At 29.2% G+C, this 17,778-nt stretch overlaps 2 protein-coding genes across 2 annotated transcripts; both read left to right on the forward strand.

Annotated features, from left to right (window-relative positions):
• Positions 1 to 680: 680 nt before the first annotated feature.
• Positions 681 to 1,535, forward strand: LOC124943115 (histone H1-like). Its single transcript, XM_047483672.1, has 2 exons — positions 681 to 792; positions 873 to 1,535. Exons 1-2 carry the CDS (start codon positions 718 to 720, stop codon positions 1,533 to 1,535), a joined length of 738 nt encoding a protein of 245 aa, XP_047339628.1. The 5' UTR covers positions 681 to 717.
• A 14,640-nt stretch (positions 1,536 to 16,175) lies between these two features.
• LOC124930140 (histone H1-like) lies at positions 16,176 to 17,086 on the forward strand. The gene is made up of 2 exons (XM_047470505.1): positions 16,176 to 16,287; positions 16,368 to 17,086. The coding sequence occupies exons 1-2, from the start codon at positions 16,213 to 16,215 to the stop codon at positions 16,995 to 16,997; spliced, it is 705 nt and encodes a 234-aa protein (XP_047326461.1). The 5' UTR covers positions 16,176 to 16,212; the 3' UTR covers positions 16,998 to 17,086.
• The last annotated feature ends 692 nt before the right edge of the window (positions 17,087 to 17,778 follow it).

A 17,778-nucleotide genomic window follows, 5' to 3' on the forward strand; every position in this document is an offset into this window, starting at 1 on the left:
ATGAAGACCCTCGAGTGGTGTCAAAATACTCGATGAAGAACCGAAGGGAGAGGAAAATCCTCCCCAATCGGTTCAGATTGACTTGGTAACTGTCGGGGCGATTTTTAAATAGCATCCCTAATTACAACGCTGATAATAATAAACTAGTGTTTATATTCATAAATAAAAGATCACTCAAAGACATGTATGAATTCACCAAATATTATGAAATAATGTCTTCTTGTTACATTAAGCCCGCTTTATAAAGATGTTCATCTTTATTGACATTCAAATCATATTTTTTAAGCCCAAACTTGCCCGAATTTAAAGGTTTAAAGTGGAATAGATTCCTCTACAAATCTTCTAGCTATCCAACACACCCAGCTAAATATCACTCAGATCCATTAAGTATAAGTCTAGTTATGGCCATATGAATTAAGCCTAAAAGCACAAATAAAAAGTCCTAAAATCCAAACCAATCTATTGTTCTACATCAAAGCATCATTCCTTGACGCTAATAATCGTAGATTGGGTTTCATCTGACGGTTAGAATTCAAAATACATAAAAAAAAAAAAGTGATCCGCGTGCATGAAAATTCAACCAATCAGCTTTCAACTTCTATATATAGGGTGTCATCCTTTACTATTTAAATGATCTATATTTCATAATTATATATAATCTACTTCAAATTGATATCAATTTTTGTCCCTAGAAAAGCTTCAAGTTTATTCTCTGTAATGGCGACCCAAACTTCTTCGGCGGTCAAGGCAAAGAAGATTAAGAATCCCCCGACCCATCCTCGGTATATCGAGGTGAATGTCAATTAACGTTGTTTTGTCGGAATCTGTTTCATATATCTAACTAATCTTTGTTTGAATCGATTTATTTGTAGATGGTTACGGAAGCGATTGTGACATTGAAGGAGAGGAATGGATCGAGTCAATACGCAATCGCGAAGCACATTGAGGACAAGCAGAAACAACTTCCTTCCAATTTTAAGAAGATGTTATTGGTTCAACTTAAGAAACTCGTTGCGTCTGGAAAATTGGTGAAGGTGAAGAGTTCGTTCAAGATTCCGGCGGCGGCGGCTCGATCTAAGGTGTCCAAGACTGTCATCCCTCCGACTAAGAACTCTGTCAAGCCGGTTGAGAAGAAAAACAAGCTGCCAGTCAAGACTAAGGCTGCCACCACTAAGCCTGCGGCTAAACCAACCCCTAAATCGAAGGTCAATGTTGCTAAATCTGAAGCTAAACCTAAAGCTGCTTCGAAGGCCAAACCTGCAGCTAAGCCCAAAGCTGCTGTGGCTAAGCCCAAAGCTGCTGCGGCTAAGCCCAAAGCTGCTGCGGCTAAGCCCAAAGCTGTTGCGGCTAAGCCAAAGGAAGCCGTCAAGAAAGCTAAGGTTGTCACTGCCAAGACCTCTACAAGGACATCTCCCGCAGCTTCCCCTGCTCTGAAGCCGGCTCCAAAGAAAGCACCGGTATATTCGCTAAGGTTATCACTGCCAAGACAGTTAAGTCGCGGAGAGAAAAGAGTGACAAGGGCGAGAAAGAATTGAGATGAGAATAGTTCTGTAAATTATTTTTGGATCTTTCGGTCGGTCAGAAACATTATCAAAAGTAGCATACCTAATAACATATATTTCATTTATAATAGTACACAAACAAGACTTTTATTGCTAGTTATGGCCTATAATTGTAAGGAGTAAACAATCTATTTCTCATTCCATTCTTTCACAAATTTGATCTCAGGATTCAACATTTCTCAATGCACTAATTCTTTCGGATTGAATCCACTTTCAATATCTTTGTATTTGAAAATGACGCTAATTCTTGTAAATTTAAGTTCGCTAATTCTGGTAAAATTACGTTCACTACCTTGATATGATAATGAGAAAATAAGGTTGAACACTGTGAGTTTAAGCATTGATTATTGATTGTCAGAAAATTAAAAGTTGTAGGTCTTTATTGTCTTTTATAAAATTAGGGTTTATTTAATTATTAATGGGCTTGGGCCTGTATAAATAATTTAGTGTTTCTAAGCTAATTATTCCTTTATAATGGTTGTTTGTAAGGTTAATACAAATGACTTAAGAATAGAAATACTTTTTCCTCTTGAACAAATCATAAGTTACTCTAACCAATGATCTTGAAGACCTAAGTTGAATACATGATATTGAGGAATTCAAATTCCTGAAAGCACTTCCCTCTCAGTCGCTCAAGACGTCGACGTGCGCTCGGAACTGGCTGGCCTCGAGTATGATGAAGGTTTCTAATAACGGTAGCTGGTCCTACTAAGAGTCAGAAGATAGACAAGACATCGCATCAAGCTGCTCGCAAAGATTCAATACCAGGGGCTAATAATGACAAGAGATAGAATATTCATAAAAAATGAAAGGAAGCATCAACGCCAAATGGAGAGGCGAACAGAGGAACTGCATGAGTGATGATAAGTTTCCACGCTTAGATATGATTGTGCGCTCTACCAGTAAGTTAGACTCCACTCTCGAACTGGAGTAGTTGATACAAATGTTACTTTACAAATTGTGTCTTCTATCTTATTTGTTTCAAAATAAGAACACTTTTTCTATAAAGTTAACCAAGCACATAGTTGTTGCGAGTTTTTTCTATATCCATGGTGAATGATCAACTTCAATGATATGAACAACTGTCTCCATCTCTGTTGTGTATAGGATACAATGTACATCTAATATTTTATCCTCTCCACATCATCATCTAATATCTGTTGTGTATAGGATGTCTCAACAGGAATATTTGTATAGTTTTTTTTCTGTAGCTTCCTTTACCAAATAGAGGCTTGTACCTAAGATAAATATATAAGAAAATTCCAATTAGTTATTTTTAACAAGTTTTACATCCAAGTTAGTTATAAGTCTGGTTTTTAGTTCAGATTATAGTATTTCTCTCATTTCTCTAAATGTATGGCATAAACGATTTGGTCATGCATTAGTCGATACTATCAAATATATCTATCCTTCTATTTCAATGTCAAAATCTGCATTGAATGAAGTTTTGAATATGATATTTGTCTGAAAGCTAAACAACATCGACTTTCTTTCCTATCTAACTCTATAAATTGAGTTTTTTATTCGATCTATTCCACGTTGATATATGGAGACGTTATTGGAAAACTTCTATCTTAAATACTAATTTTATACTAACAATTGTCGGCGATTTTCTCAACGTACTTGGAAATTTATGTTGCATTCAAAAATTGAAGTAGTTTCTACTCTTAAAAATTCATTATAAAATAAATTCAATTTAACCAAACTATTAAAACAATTCACACTCATAATTACACTGCATTATATTCTTTACAGTGTCAAATATTTCTAAATTAGTTTGAAATGGTTAATCAAAGAAGTTGTGTTTATACTCCACAATAAAACGGTACTGTTGAAAGAAATACGAACATCTGTTACAAATAGAGAAAACTCTTATTTTCCCATAAAATTTGAAAAATGATTTATGTTTTTTTTATTTTTTAAAATAAAGAAAACTAATATGACACCCTACCGTTATAACCCTCCATTTTCTTATATCATCAAAAAAATTTTACCTACTAAAATACTCCGTTGAAAAACATTATCTACTGTTACATAGTACGAATACATATTAATAAATTTGATCTAAGAGTTTCTAATTGTATCTATCTTAGTTTCAATCATGAACAAAATACATATAAATTGTTCAACGTTGATATTGGTTCAATATTTGTTAGCATAAATATTTTTTTATGAACATCTAATTTCACTCGATTAATATTCGAACCAAGGTTCTAGCCAATATAAGGAATCTTTTTCTATCTATCAATCTGTATTCAAACATCTTTACCACATACTCTCTCGTATTCATTATCTTTTTAAGCAATCATGACATTTTATCCGAGATAGAGTTTATCAAAACATTGGACTCTCCCTTCATGAATCTCGAATGAACTCATCTAATCCAAAGAGAATCTTGCTTCTTGGTAATGAGTAGTGGCCCAAAAATGTTTCACAGTAAGAGCTTTGTTTCATTCAATACAGTTTTTAAATCAATTTCACCCTCTTCTTTTAGCATACAGATCTAAAGATTGTATAGTTTTTGATTTATGTAGTTTCCCTTACCAAATAGAGGAGGCTTATGCCTCCTCATATAAATATATAAGAAAATTCCAATTATATGTCAATATTAGCCATCTCTATGTTTTGTTTGGACATGGTATTAGAGCTGCAATTGTTAATACCGAGTATACTAATGCTTCTACTAGCTCTACTTCAACTGAGCTTATTGTCGTCGATTCACTTTTCCACTTACAGTATTCCGATAACCCAAGCTCAAAAATGGTATCTACCTTTTTCAATTCTAGTAACTACATCATGAAACCTTTTTTTTAACAACTTTTACATCCAAGTTAATTATAAGTCTAGTTTTAGTTCAGATTCTAGTATTTTTCTCATTTCCCTAAATGTATGGCATGAACCCAAGTAGTTTATACTCTTAAAAATACATTATAAAATAAACTCAATTTAACCTGACTATTAAAACAATTCGCACTCATAATGACATTGTATTATGTTCTTTACAGTGTCAAATGTTTCTAAATTAGTTTGAGATGGTTCATGAAAATAGTTGTGTTTATACTCCACAATAACACAGGGTTGTTGAGAGAAATACAAACATGTATTACAAATATTAAAAAACTCTTGTTTTCCTATCCAATTTACAAAATAATTTAGGGTCATTTTTTAAATGAGAAGAACTAGTATGACACTATCATAGTCCTCCACTTTTTTATATCATAAATATTTTGTTGTCTACTAAAATACTCAGTAGGAAACACTATCTAATATTACATGGTAAGAATACATATTAAGTTTCTTTAAAATCTTTGGTTGTATATGTTATGCAACTGATACTTACCACATAAAAATAAATTTGATCTAAGAGTTTCTAAATATATCTATTTTGGTCTCAATCATTAACAAAAGACATAAATTGTTCAATGTTGATACTGGTTCAATATTTGTTAGTATAAATGTTTTTTTTGAACATCTTTTTCACTCGATTGATACCGATCATTTTGAGATTCATATTCCTTGTGTCTCAATTTATGATTATGTTGATATTCAACATTTTCTAACAATAACTCCAATAGTAGACATTTCTTCATCGTCTACTATATCTTCACTACCACTCCAGTTAATGATACTACTCCACCGGTTGAATTGTAACCTTAATGTTAAAATGAAATCCATCTTCCTTTAGGCAAGAAAACTATTGCTTCTAAATGATTCTATTAGATTAAGATTTACCCTATAGAATAATGGATAGATATAAGCATGATTGGTTGCTCAAGATTTTAATTATCAAGAGGGTAGACTACCATGATAACTTCACCCCGTTGTTAAACTCATATATGTTCGAACATTATTAGCAATTATAGCTTCTAAATCTTGGCATCTTCATCAACTCAACATAAATATGCATTTTTACATGGCATTTTGGATGAAGAGGTTTATTTAAAACCACATCCTCATTATGTTACTTTTAAACCTTGCCAGGTTTGTCTACTCGTAAAGAGACTTGATAAATTTTAACAAGCCTAATACAATAATACTCGTCGATCCTTGAATGAGTTTTGTGTTGTTTTTGGCACAATTAGAATTTCACATCGGAAGATGATGATAGTGAAAAAAGTTTCTTAGTATATAAAAGAAATTATATTCACAATGAGAATAAAATCCCACATTGGAAGATGATGGGAGTTGGGGAAGTTTCTTAGTGTATAAAAGAAACTCTCCCATCTATGGTTTATTGCACTCAATACTTGTATCTCTTTTTCTTATTAATTAATAGACTTAGTGCTTGGAGACGTAGACAACATTTTGGCCGAACTCCGTTATCAAATTATGTTAGTGTGTTATTTCATTTTATTTTTTTCTTAATGATCAAACCAGAATCATTCAAGTATTTTTCCAACATCATAAATATACTTAATTTCTCGATTCATATAATCTTGAGCATACATTAGACTTTTGTTTAAGGAGTCTTTTGTATTTATTTATTTTCAAGGCTAATCTTGAAATACTTATGAGACTAAATTTATTTTTAGACGATTTAAAATATCCAACAATTAACATTTAACAATTCTTTAGTCTAATTTATTTTCTTTATACCTATAAAGTCTAACATTAATTGGACATCCTCAAAAGAATTTACTAGTTGTTTTAATTAAAATTTTATTCCGTATACAAGTTGTATTTTTAATTACAAATAAATTAATTATATTGAGATATTCAATAAATGTTTGTTTCCAAATAAAGAGTATCTGAAGTAGTTCTTTATTTCATCATTTTTAATATGAATTGTCAATGCCAACGTTGATGTTTCTTTCACCATCAATTGATTTTTGACAACTAACTCAACCGTACATCAACACATTTCCTTTAGTAATACTGAAGTTTATCATCAAATGTGTATGAGTACTGAAGTTAAATTACTTTTAGAACAAAAAAACTATAATATTTATTCTTTTATGAGCCACTTTCTTCAGTAATTTTTTTTAGGTGCAACATCTGTAATTCTTACAACTTTATTTCTTTATTATCTTTAAAGGTATTTGCTAAGTGAACATTATTTATGTTTCAATCTTTTATTTTCTTACACACAATATGATGTGATTTCATATAGAGACTAAGTCTCCGTTTAGACAACTGCAATTTACATCAATAAACTTAAGTGTGAATAAGAAAATCCAAATTAGATGCATGAGAATACATTAGTGTAACTCTAACTTTAATTCATTTAATTTTGAAACAAAATAAAACATATGGTGTATTTCTTATGAAATCTTTATTCTAATAATACCCATAGCAATTTAAAGCCTTTTAAATATAATTCTTAAAAAATAACAAATTCTAGATATGCCTTAAAACTTTATCATTTAAAATGAATTTAAGGTGTTGATAAAAAAATTGTATAAGCAGAAGTGTTAATTTAATTAGATAACAAAATAAATGAATAACCATACTCACAAAAATTTAATAATCACATAAATTCAAAATAATTATACGTCTCATCATAAGATACCAAACACATCATTAATATTTAGTCTTTGGACATTAAATATTAACTTACAAACGGTACTCTTTTGTAGTAATCAAATATTAACAATAAATCTTGTCAAACAATTGGTTATCTTTGGATAGTCCAAGTATTCACATGAAACACCGAGTAATTGTTAAATATTTATTACCACATTTGCATAATGTTAATTTTCTTTTGGACCGAATGAATTACATACACGCCACTTTCTTAATTTATAAAACAGATTAACCTACACAATAGGCCTACTTTGGTAGGATGTTTTTTCAATTAATTGATTTCATAAATTAATAACTTATGTACATACTTTAAGTGTGTAACTCGACTAGTTATTAAACTTTATTTTGTTCGATTCATACCCGCATAGTTACAAACACAACCGTCTTAATTTTATAAAACAAATATATTTTATAAATTAATAATTTATACATCATTTAAATTTGTAATATGACCAATTATTAGGGCTGATTAACAATCACATAATTATAAATTTAAGTGGGCCTAAAATTATACAAAATTTTGAATGTCTTATTAATACCGAAAATCTGAATGTTGTTTTATATATCAAAATCGCATAAATTTCATATGCGTGTAACACAAAACAAATAATTATGATTTTACTAATCACTCAAATATTTCTTAATATCAATCAACACAAAATATATATATATATATATATATATATATTAAAATGTGTAATATAACATTATTAATTATTCATTCAAATATAATTTCAAAGATATAAATAACTCTAAATTTTTTAAATTTATTAATTACTATATTAATTAGTATATTATAATTTATGTACTTAATTCTTGATAAATATAAAAAAGAGTTATTAATATTTTTTATTATTTAATTATAAGTTATTATTAATAAAAAAATAATAATGAATTTTTTTCTTTATTTTCTTTCTCTATATCCTGAATAATATAAATAATGAATACCTTAATTAAGTTATAAATTAATGGTATGTATTTATTGTATTTATCTGTCTCTATATTAATTCATTAAATACATTTTAATATTTAATTTTAATGTGTACTATATTAATTCATTAAATACTTTTTAATATTTAATTTTAATGTTTACTTAATGTAATCATACTGATAAAATAATAATATTGAAAAATGTGTTGTGTAAATATTAATATGTATATTTTTCTTTACTTAATTATCAAATTATATATATATATATATGTATATATATATATTTAATTTACTTTATTTCATAATTCTTAATCTTTATTTTTATAAATTATTTTAATTTTTTTCTTAATTGTATATGAATGTATTAATATATTAACCGTTATTTTAAAGTTATTTCAAGATAAATATTACTTAATATTTAACTAATTACAATAATTATTATCATTTTTTTAATTCTTTAATTAATAATTAGTCATAATTAATTATTATTTTAAAATCTAAATTCCTTAATTAATTATAACAATTAATTATTATTCTAAAAATGAATTCCTTAATTAATCAATTAGAACTGAATTTCTTAATTCTTGATTAATTAATTAGAATAATAATAAATTATTATTCTAAAATTTAATTTTTTTAATATATATAATATAATATAATATAATATAATATAATATAATATAATATAAAAGGGTGACATATATGTTTTTACCACGTCTTATTAATTGGCTTACCATTTTCTCACATCTCCAAGAGTTTTTCTCTCCTATCATAATTACTTATTCATAATTACTAATTTATCTCTCATTATCATAACTAGGAAAATGTACACGGATAAGAATAGAAATAAAATAAATTAAAAAAATTATAATAATATTTATTCAATGTTTAAAATTATTAAAATAAAAATATAACACTCTCATTCTACATTTTTATTCACTTCGATAAAATAACTTATTTTCTCACATGTTTTATCACATATTTTTTCCGAATGAAAATCTCTCATTTCGTGACTTTATACTTTCACTTTGTCAATCAAATATTTGATACATATTTTTTAACCTCACATTTTGGTCAATTAAATATTTATTCATATTTCTTTAACCATTTTCAAATGATACCGGACTATTATCCCTTGACAAACCACATTTCAATCACATTTGGTTAAAGGTTGTACTTGTTTTGTTAGGTTGCAAGTTCGATACCTACAAATAAAATTTTTAAATTTATTTTTAACCGTTTTAAGTTTATGGGTGGGTCAACTTACAATTCGACCCAAGTATCCAATTACTCTCACATAAATATCCAAATTAACCACAGCTCTCGGCCCGGTAATACGGACACTTTAAAAATTAAGCATCATTATATATATATATAGATTAGTTAGTTAAAAATATAAATTTTATTGTTAAAATGTCTCACGTTCATCAAATTTGGTATTGAATCTTAAATATAAAGTGTTGTTTTCCTAGTTAGTTAAAGGGTTGTACTTATTTTATTAGGTTGCAAGTTCGAAACCTACAAATAACATTTTTAAATTTATTTTTAACCGTTTTAAGTTTATGGGCAAGTCAACCCACAATCCGACCCAAGTATCCATTTACTCTCACATAAAAATATCCAAATTAACCATATCCCTCGACCTAGCGATCCAGACACTTTAAAAATTAAGCATCATTATATATATATATATAGAGAGAGAGATTAGATAGTTAAAAATTTGAACTTTTATTGTTAAAATATCTCGCGTTCATGTGTTAAATCTTAAATATAAAGTGTTGTTAGCCTAGTTGGTTAAAGGGTTGTATTTGTGTTGTTAGGTTACAAGTTCGAAATCTACAAAATAACATTTTTAAATTTATTTTTAACTGTTTTAAGTTTATGGGCGGGTCAACCCACAATTCGGCCCAAGTATCCATTTACTCTCACATAAATATCCAAATTAACCACAACTCTCAACCCGGTAATCGGACACTTTAAAAATTAAGAATCATTATATATATAGATTATTAATTTATCTTTCCTAAATAATTTTTTTTCTTAATTATTATTTGTATTATTTTATCTCTTATATAAGTATATTATTTTTCTTCATTAATTTTATATAAACTTATATTTAATATTAAATATTTATTTATTAATATATAAAATATTTATAATATACATAATAATATATATAGTAACGTCAAATATAATTTATTAAAATATACATTTCTCTCATATTTATAATATATCTTTCCTAATTAATTTTCGTTTTTATTTTCTAACTCATTCTCTATTTATATAAATTTTGTAACTCTAATAATTTATTAGTTTTTTATTTTCTCTTTACTCATTTATATATATTTCATATTTTCTTACACTTAAATTTTATAATTTTTTTATAAATTATAAATTTTCTCCCTCCTAAAATCTATATAAAATTATATTTTATGATTATATATATATATATATATTATATTTATAATAATTAGTTTATATTTTATTTTCTCCCTTATATATATACAATTATAAATAAGACTCCATATTTATTAAAAAAAAACATGCGAATCATTATAAAATAATAAATGTAACGTCTCCATATTTATTAAATTAATTTTAAAATAAGTTTTAATTTTTGATTAAAATATTTATTTTTTATTTTCTCTCCATATTTATTATATGAACAATTATTTTAACTCTTTTTAATTTAATATAATAATCTATTAGATTTTAAAAATATTTTTACATTAATATTTAATTAAAATTTCAAAATAATTTATATCTTATTTAATTAATTAATTTTCTCTGATTTAATATATCTTTTATCTATAATTTCATTATTTTGATTTATTAATTAATTTAATATAATTATATATTATATTTTAAAAATATTTGTATACCTTCTATTCATATTTAGTATTTATACAACTATTTTATTTTTTATTAATTATATATTTTATGTATTATTCTTAATATATATACATAACTCTCCATTTTTATTAAAAGAATAATTTTATACATTATCTACATATTTATTATTTATATAACTAATTTTCTTTTATTCATTATATCTTTTATATATTATTCAATTATTTTAACCTTTTTATTCAATTAATATAATATATATATTAGATTTTAAAAATATTTTCACTTTAGTCTTTAATTAAAATTTTCAAATAATTTATTAAAAATTTAATTTTATCCCTTCTTACATATTTATTATTTATATAATTAATTAATTTTCTTTTATTCATTATATATTTTATCTATTATTAATTAACCATGATTAAATATTTATACATACATAAAATTTTAAATTAAATTCAAAAATCACAAATGGTCTATTGGTTAAAGTGTTCAAATTTCATATTAGAGACCAGAGTGTTCGAATCTCGATTAATGCGAATTTATAAATATTAAAATGAAAGTGATGGTGCATGCATGATTTAGAGTCCTTACATAAATATAATGTGTGTGAATTTGTAATTGATGGGGGAGTGTGGATGACATTTGTGGTCAATAGGGATGATATTTGCGAGCTTCTACATAAATGCGTGTGTGAATTTGTACAAATTATTCGAAGGGAGGTAATCTATATATAAAAAATTAAGGGTGACATTTACCGAGTTTCTACAAATTTTATATGAATTTCTCATCAAATTCTCATGGTACAATTATTTCCCTTTCTCCTTGAATCTTTCTTAAATTAATTATCCTTTCTCCTTAGGTATAGGAGGCACCAAAAGAGGAGGTGGACGACGACAACGGAAGAGAGACCCAAAAGAAAAGATTCGATCTTGTTTTGAAGAAAAATGGGAAACAAAGAAAGACGAGAATTCGAAATCAAGAGGAAGCCAATGATTAACACTAATGACAGTTATATATATATATAATTAATGATACTTGAATCAGCTAGTTAGATGTCTAACACTAATGACAGTTATATATATATATAATTAATGATACTTAATTTTTAAAGTGTCCTGATTGTCGAGTCGAGAACTGTGGTTAATCTAGATATATATGTTAGAGTAAATAGATACTTATGTCGGATTGTGGGTTGACCTGCACATAAACTTAAAATGGTTAAAAATAAAATTAAAACTTTTATATGTATATTTCGAACTTGCAACCTAATAAAGTAAATACAACATTTTTACCAACTAGGCTAATAACATATTATATTTTAAATTCAACACCAAATTAGATGACCGCGGGACATTTTAACAATATAAGTTCAAATTTTTAACTATACTAATATATATATATATATATATATATATATATAATGATGCTTAATTTTTAAAGTGTCCAGATTGTCGGGTCGAGATTTGTGGTTAATTTGGATATATATGTGAGAGTAAATAGATACTTGGGTTGGATTGTGGGTTGAACCACCCATAAACTTAAAACGGTTAAAAAAAACTGAAAAATGCTATGTATGTTTTGAACTTCTCATCAAATTCTCACGGTATTTACCAAATTCTCGCGTACAATCATCTCTCATTTTTTTAGGTCTAGGTTTTTTTAAATCGATTATCCTTTCTCCTTAAGTATAAGTAGCACGAGAAGAAGAGAGGTGACGGAGGAGGGAGACGACAACGCAATAGAGGAGGGCGACAACGACGCAATGGAGGAGGGCGACGACTAAGCAAGAGAGACCTAGGGAAAAAGATTCGATCTTGATTCGAAAAAAATGGGAAGCAAAGGAAGACGAGGATTCGAAATCTAGAGGAAGCCCAGTATTCTATGCCTTTGTGAAGTTAGTAAAAATATTAAAAATTAATTTAAATTTTTTAACACATTTTACATGAATTTCTCATCAAATTCTAACGGTATTTATCAAATTTTTGCGGTACAAACCTCTCTCTTTTCTCCTTAGCCCTAGGTTTTTTTTAAATTGACTCTCCTTTTTCCTTTGTTATAGGTATCACGAAAAGAGGAGGCGGACGATGAAAATGACGCGACGGAGGAGACGACAACGACGCAAGAGAGACCTAGAGGAAATATTCTAACTTGATTTAAAGAAAAATGGGAAGCGAAAGAAGACGAGGAATTGAAATCAAGTGCAAGCACCAATTAGAATAATAACAAATTAAGAAGTCGAATACCGAAAGATTTCTAAACATCTTTCGGTATTGAAGGAGAATTGGTGTTTTACTCTAACTAAGATAATCAAGTGTGTGTTATTTTTTAATTATAGGAATTGTTTTTTATTTTATAAGTGTATATGATTGTGTTTTGATTATATAAAGAAGTGTATATGTATGTTTGTTTGTGTTTGATGTTATTTATGATTTGTCTAGAGTTTGATTATAAGGATGTGTAGAGATTATGTATAATTTTAAACTAGATGAATGTGTTAAATGTTTTAAAGGAAAAAAAATTTAGGCATACCGAGATACATGAAATAATCTCTCGATAATTGGGGTCAAAACTGAGAGACTTGTGTATATCCCTCGGTAACATTTAAGGTCAATACCGAGAGATATACACAAATCTCTAGTTTCATATACTATAAATACCGAGAGATTTATTTATATATCTCCGTAACAAATTTGAGTCATTACAAGAGATTTTGGTATATCTCTCGAGAAAAACCTTCATATTTTAGATCTAAACCCTTTTTCCTAATCACTTTCCGCGCTCACACCCTCTCTTCTCCTGAGCCCGCTACAGACTGAAGACGCCGAGCGATGAATCCCCCCTACAATCGACGACACCCACGACTACCTCCGCCCACGACCGACGTCGCTGCATCTTCGACCTCTCCTTTTCCCACCGTCCTCTTCGTCCACTTCAACGAATTGCTTCAAGGTTAGTAATTAGTGTATATTTAGGTTAGATTTAGATAATTTTGATTATATATGTTATATTTAGGTTATATATGTTAGATTTAGGTTATAGATGGTCATATCAATCAATATCGAACGATCGAATTGGAACACGGCAAACATATATGGGATAGGTGGCGCTTTGATTTTAGGGATTATATTTGAGTTCATCATGGAGACTAGGCAATCCCCCACGAGACTATGATCCATCCAATTGAGAGTTCGTGTGTAGACACCATTACTTCACACATAAATTTAAGGTACGGTTTCAAAATTGAAATAAAAACTGATAACACTAGTTCTAAATTCATTTTTATTTTAAATGCAGAGAAACATTGGTATAAATGTAAAGAACGTGAATAAATTGAAATTTCCGCATTATATGGGCAATAAGCCATTTTCACAAGTGGAGAAAGATTATGTATGTACATTATTTCAAATAACTTAATATAAATAATGTTACTAATTTCATAAGTTATATATTTCAACAGACGGGTGAAATAGGACGAACACCCATTGTTGTTGAAATTTTTAAGAGGACCCGTACACCGAAAGCTATAAAGAAAACCCTAACACGATCCCGAACGTACGGACACAAGAGAAGATTGTAAGTTAAATAACTTTAATTGAAATTTTAATAAATTATATATAGCTTATATAAATGAAAATTAATTTTAAATGTGCAGGCGGAGATGAAAGAAGTAAGAAGCAACGAACTAGATATCTCTGACTTTGACTTGACGGAGAAAGTGTTTGGACGCCAACTACATGGAACATTGACTTTCGTTTTTTCTCTCTAGTGTCTGAACCGAGAGATTTATGAAATCTTTCAGGAAACACCAAAATAGATTTACCGAAAGCCACTATACCAACAAATGCCCAGAGTTTCTTAAATTTTCGGTATTAGTGTTATACCGACAGATATAGGGTCATTATCGAGAGATTATACTCTCGGTAATAACTTGTTATTCACTAGTGTAACATTTTTCAATACTCATCCCTAACCCCGTACCAAATTATAAATATATAAACCCAACCATCAGATACCCACGAGTATCGGGTATACGTGTACCCATTGTCATCTCTATATCATTGCATGATTTTAGCGTTATTTACATCTTTTGATGTAGTTGCTTGATTGTGGAATATAAATGCCTAAATTCAACTTATGAAATTAAAGTTTGGGTAGCCATTCTTGAGCTTCTTCTCATGAATGACGAACCCAAGAAGATCGATAATGAGTTGGGATCAATCCCAAGTCAATCCTCGTTGATTTGAACATGTATTACATTTTTTAAGCTTTCAATTTGATTTATTTTGTAGTTTAGTTTGACATGATAAATACGTTTTCGATGGTGTATGTTGAGTTGGTACAAGGTAGAAATAGATTGGTTTAAAAGAACATGAATTTTTGCATTATCCTCCCATTTTTGTTTTTACGGCCAAATGTCATCAAATGTTTCGGGGAAGTTCCGTTGGAGCCACTACTAGTTGAATGAAGACCCTCTAGTGGTGTCAAAATACTCGATGAAGAACCAAAGGGAGAGGAAAATCCTCCCAATCGGTTCAGATTGACTTGGTAACTGTCGGGGCGATTTTTAAATAGCATCCCTAATTACAACGCTAATAATAAAAAACTAGTGTTTATATTCATAAATAAAAATCACTCAAAGACTTGTATGAATTCACCAAATATTATGAAATAATGTCTTCTTGTTACATTAAGCCCGCTTTATAAAGATGTTCATCTTTATTGACTTTCAAATCATATTTTTTAAGCCCAAACTTGCCCGAATTTAAAGGTTTAAAGTGGAATGGATTCCTCTACAAATCTTCTAGCTATCCAATTGAATGCTAAGATTGAGATTTGGTGTGAAATTTTCTTTAAACTCTTCTAAACCTCTACATGATAAGAATAAAACCATGTCATGACACTAATATATTTGACTTAAAATATCTCCCTAACTAGAAACTATTATGACTATTGCGAATATGCATTGGAAAGGTAATGAAATATCCAACACACCCAGCTAAATATCACTCAGATCCATTAAGTATAAGTCTAGTTTTGGCCATATCAATTAAGCCTAAAAGCACAAATAAAAAGTCCTAAAATCCAAACCAATCTATTGTTCTACATCAAAGCATCATTCCTTGACGCTAATAACCGTAGATTGGGTTTCATCTGACGGTTAGTATTCAAAATACATAAAAAAAAAGTGATCCGCGTGCATGAAAATTCAACCAATCAGCTTTCAACTTCTATATATAGGGTGTCATCCTTTACTATTTAAATGATCTATATTTCATAATTATATATAATCTACTTCAAATTGATATCAATTTTTGTCCCTAGAAAAGCTTCAAGTTTATTCTCTGTAATGGCGACCCAAACTTCTTCGGCGGTCAAGGCAAAGAAGATTAAGAATCCCCCGACCCATCCTCGGTATATCGAGGTGAATGTCAATTAACGTTGTTTTGTCGGAATCTGTTTCATATATCTAACTAATCTTTGTTTGAATCGATTTATTTGTAGATGGTTACGGAAGCGATTGTGACATTGAAGGAGAGGAATGGATCGAGTCAGTACGCAATCGCGAAGCACATCGAGGACAAGCAGAAACAACTTCCTTCCAATTTTAAGAAGCTGTTATTGGTTCAACTTAAGAAACTCGTTGCGTCTGGAAAATTGGTGAAGGTGAAGAGTTCGTTCAAGATTCCGGCGGCGGCGGCTCGATCTAAGGTGTCCAAGCCTGTCATCCCTCCGGCTAAGAACTCTGTCAAGCCGGTTGAGAAGAAAAACAAGCTGCCAGTCAAGACTAAGGCTGCCACCACTAAGCCTGCGGCTAAACCAACCCCTAAATCGAAGGTCAATGTTGCTAAATCTGAAGCTAAACCTAAAGCTGCTTCGAAGGCCAAAGCTGCTGCGTCTAAGCCCAAAGCTGCTGCGTCTAAGCCCAAAGCTGCTGCGGCTAAACCCAAAGCTGCTGCGGCTAAGCCAAAGGAAGCCGTCAAGAAAGCTAAGGTTGTCACTGCCAAGACCTCTACAAGGACATCTCCCGCAGCTTCCCCTGCTTTGAAGCCGGCTCCAAAGAAAGCACCGGTGAAGCCAAAGACAGTTAAGTCGCCGGAGAAGAAAAGAGTGACAAGGGCGAGAAAGAATTGAGATGAAAATAGTTCTGTAAATTATTTTTGGATCTTTCGGTCGGTCAGAAACATTATCAAAAGTAGCATACCTAATAACATATATTTCATTTATAATTATGGCCTATAATTGTAAGGAGTAAACAATCTATTTCACAAATTTGATCTCAGGATTCAACATTTCTCAATGCACTAATTCTTTCGGGTTGAATCCACTTTCAATATCTTTGTATTTGAAAATGACGCTAATTCTTGTAAAATTACGTTCGCTAATTCTGGTAAAATTACGTTCACTATCTTGATGTGATAATGAGAAAATAAGGTTGAACACTGTGAGTTTAAGCATTGATTGTCAGAAAATTAAATGTTGTAGGTCTTTATTGTCTTTTATAAAATTAGGGTTTATTTAATTATTAATGGGCGTGTATAAGTAATTTAGTGTTTCTAAGCTAATTATTCCTTTATAATGGTTGTTTGTAAGGTTAATACAAATGACTTAAGAATAGAAATACTTTTTCCTCTTGAACAAATCTTATTGTCTTTCTCAGTTTTTCAAGATTTTCTTTCTTCGTAATCGTTTTTCAAAGATCCAATACTCAAAAGCCAACAAATACGTGAGGACATAAGTTACTCTAACCAATGATCTTGAAGACCTAAGTTGAATACATGATATTGAGGAATTCAAATTCCTGAAAGCGCTTCCCTCTCAGTCGCTCAAGACGTCGACGTGCGCTCGGAACTGGCTGGCCTCGAGTATGATGAAGGTTTCTAATAACGGTAGCTGGTCCTAAGAGTCAGAAGAT

This window comes from Impatiens glandulifera, chromosome 1 (assembly GCF_907164915.1).
Source record: "Impatiens glandulifera chromosome 1, dImpGla2.1, whole genome shotgun sequence".
Lineage (NCBI taxonomy): Eukaryota > Viridiplantae > Streptophyta > Magnoliopsida > Ericales > Balsaminaceae > Impatiens > Impatiens glandulifera.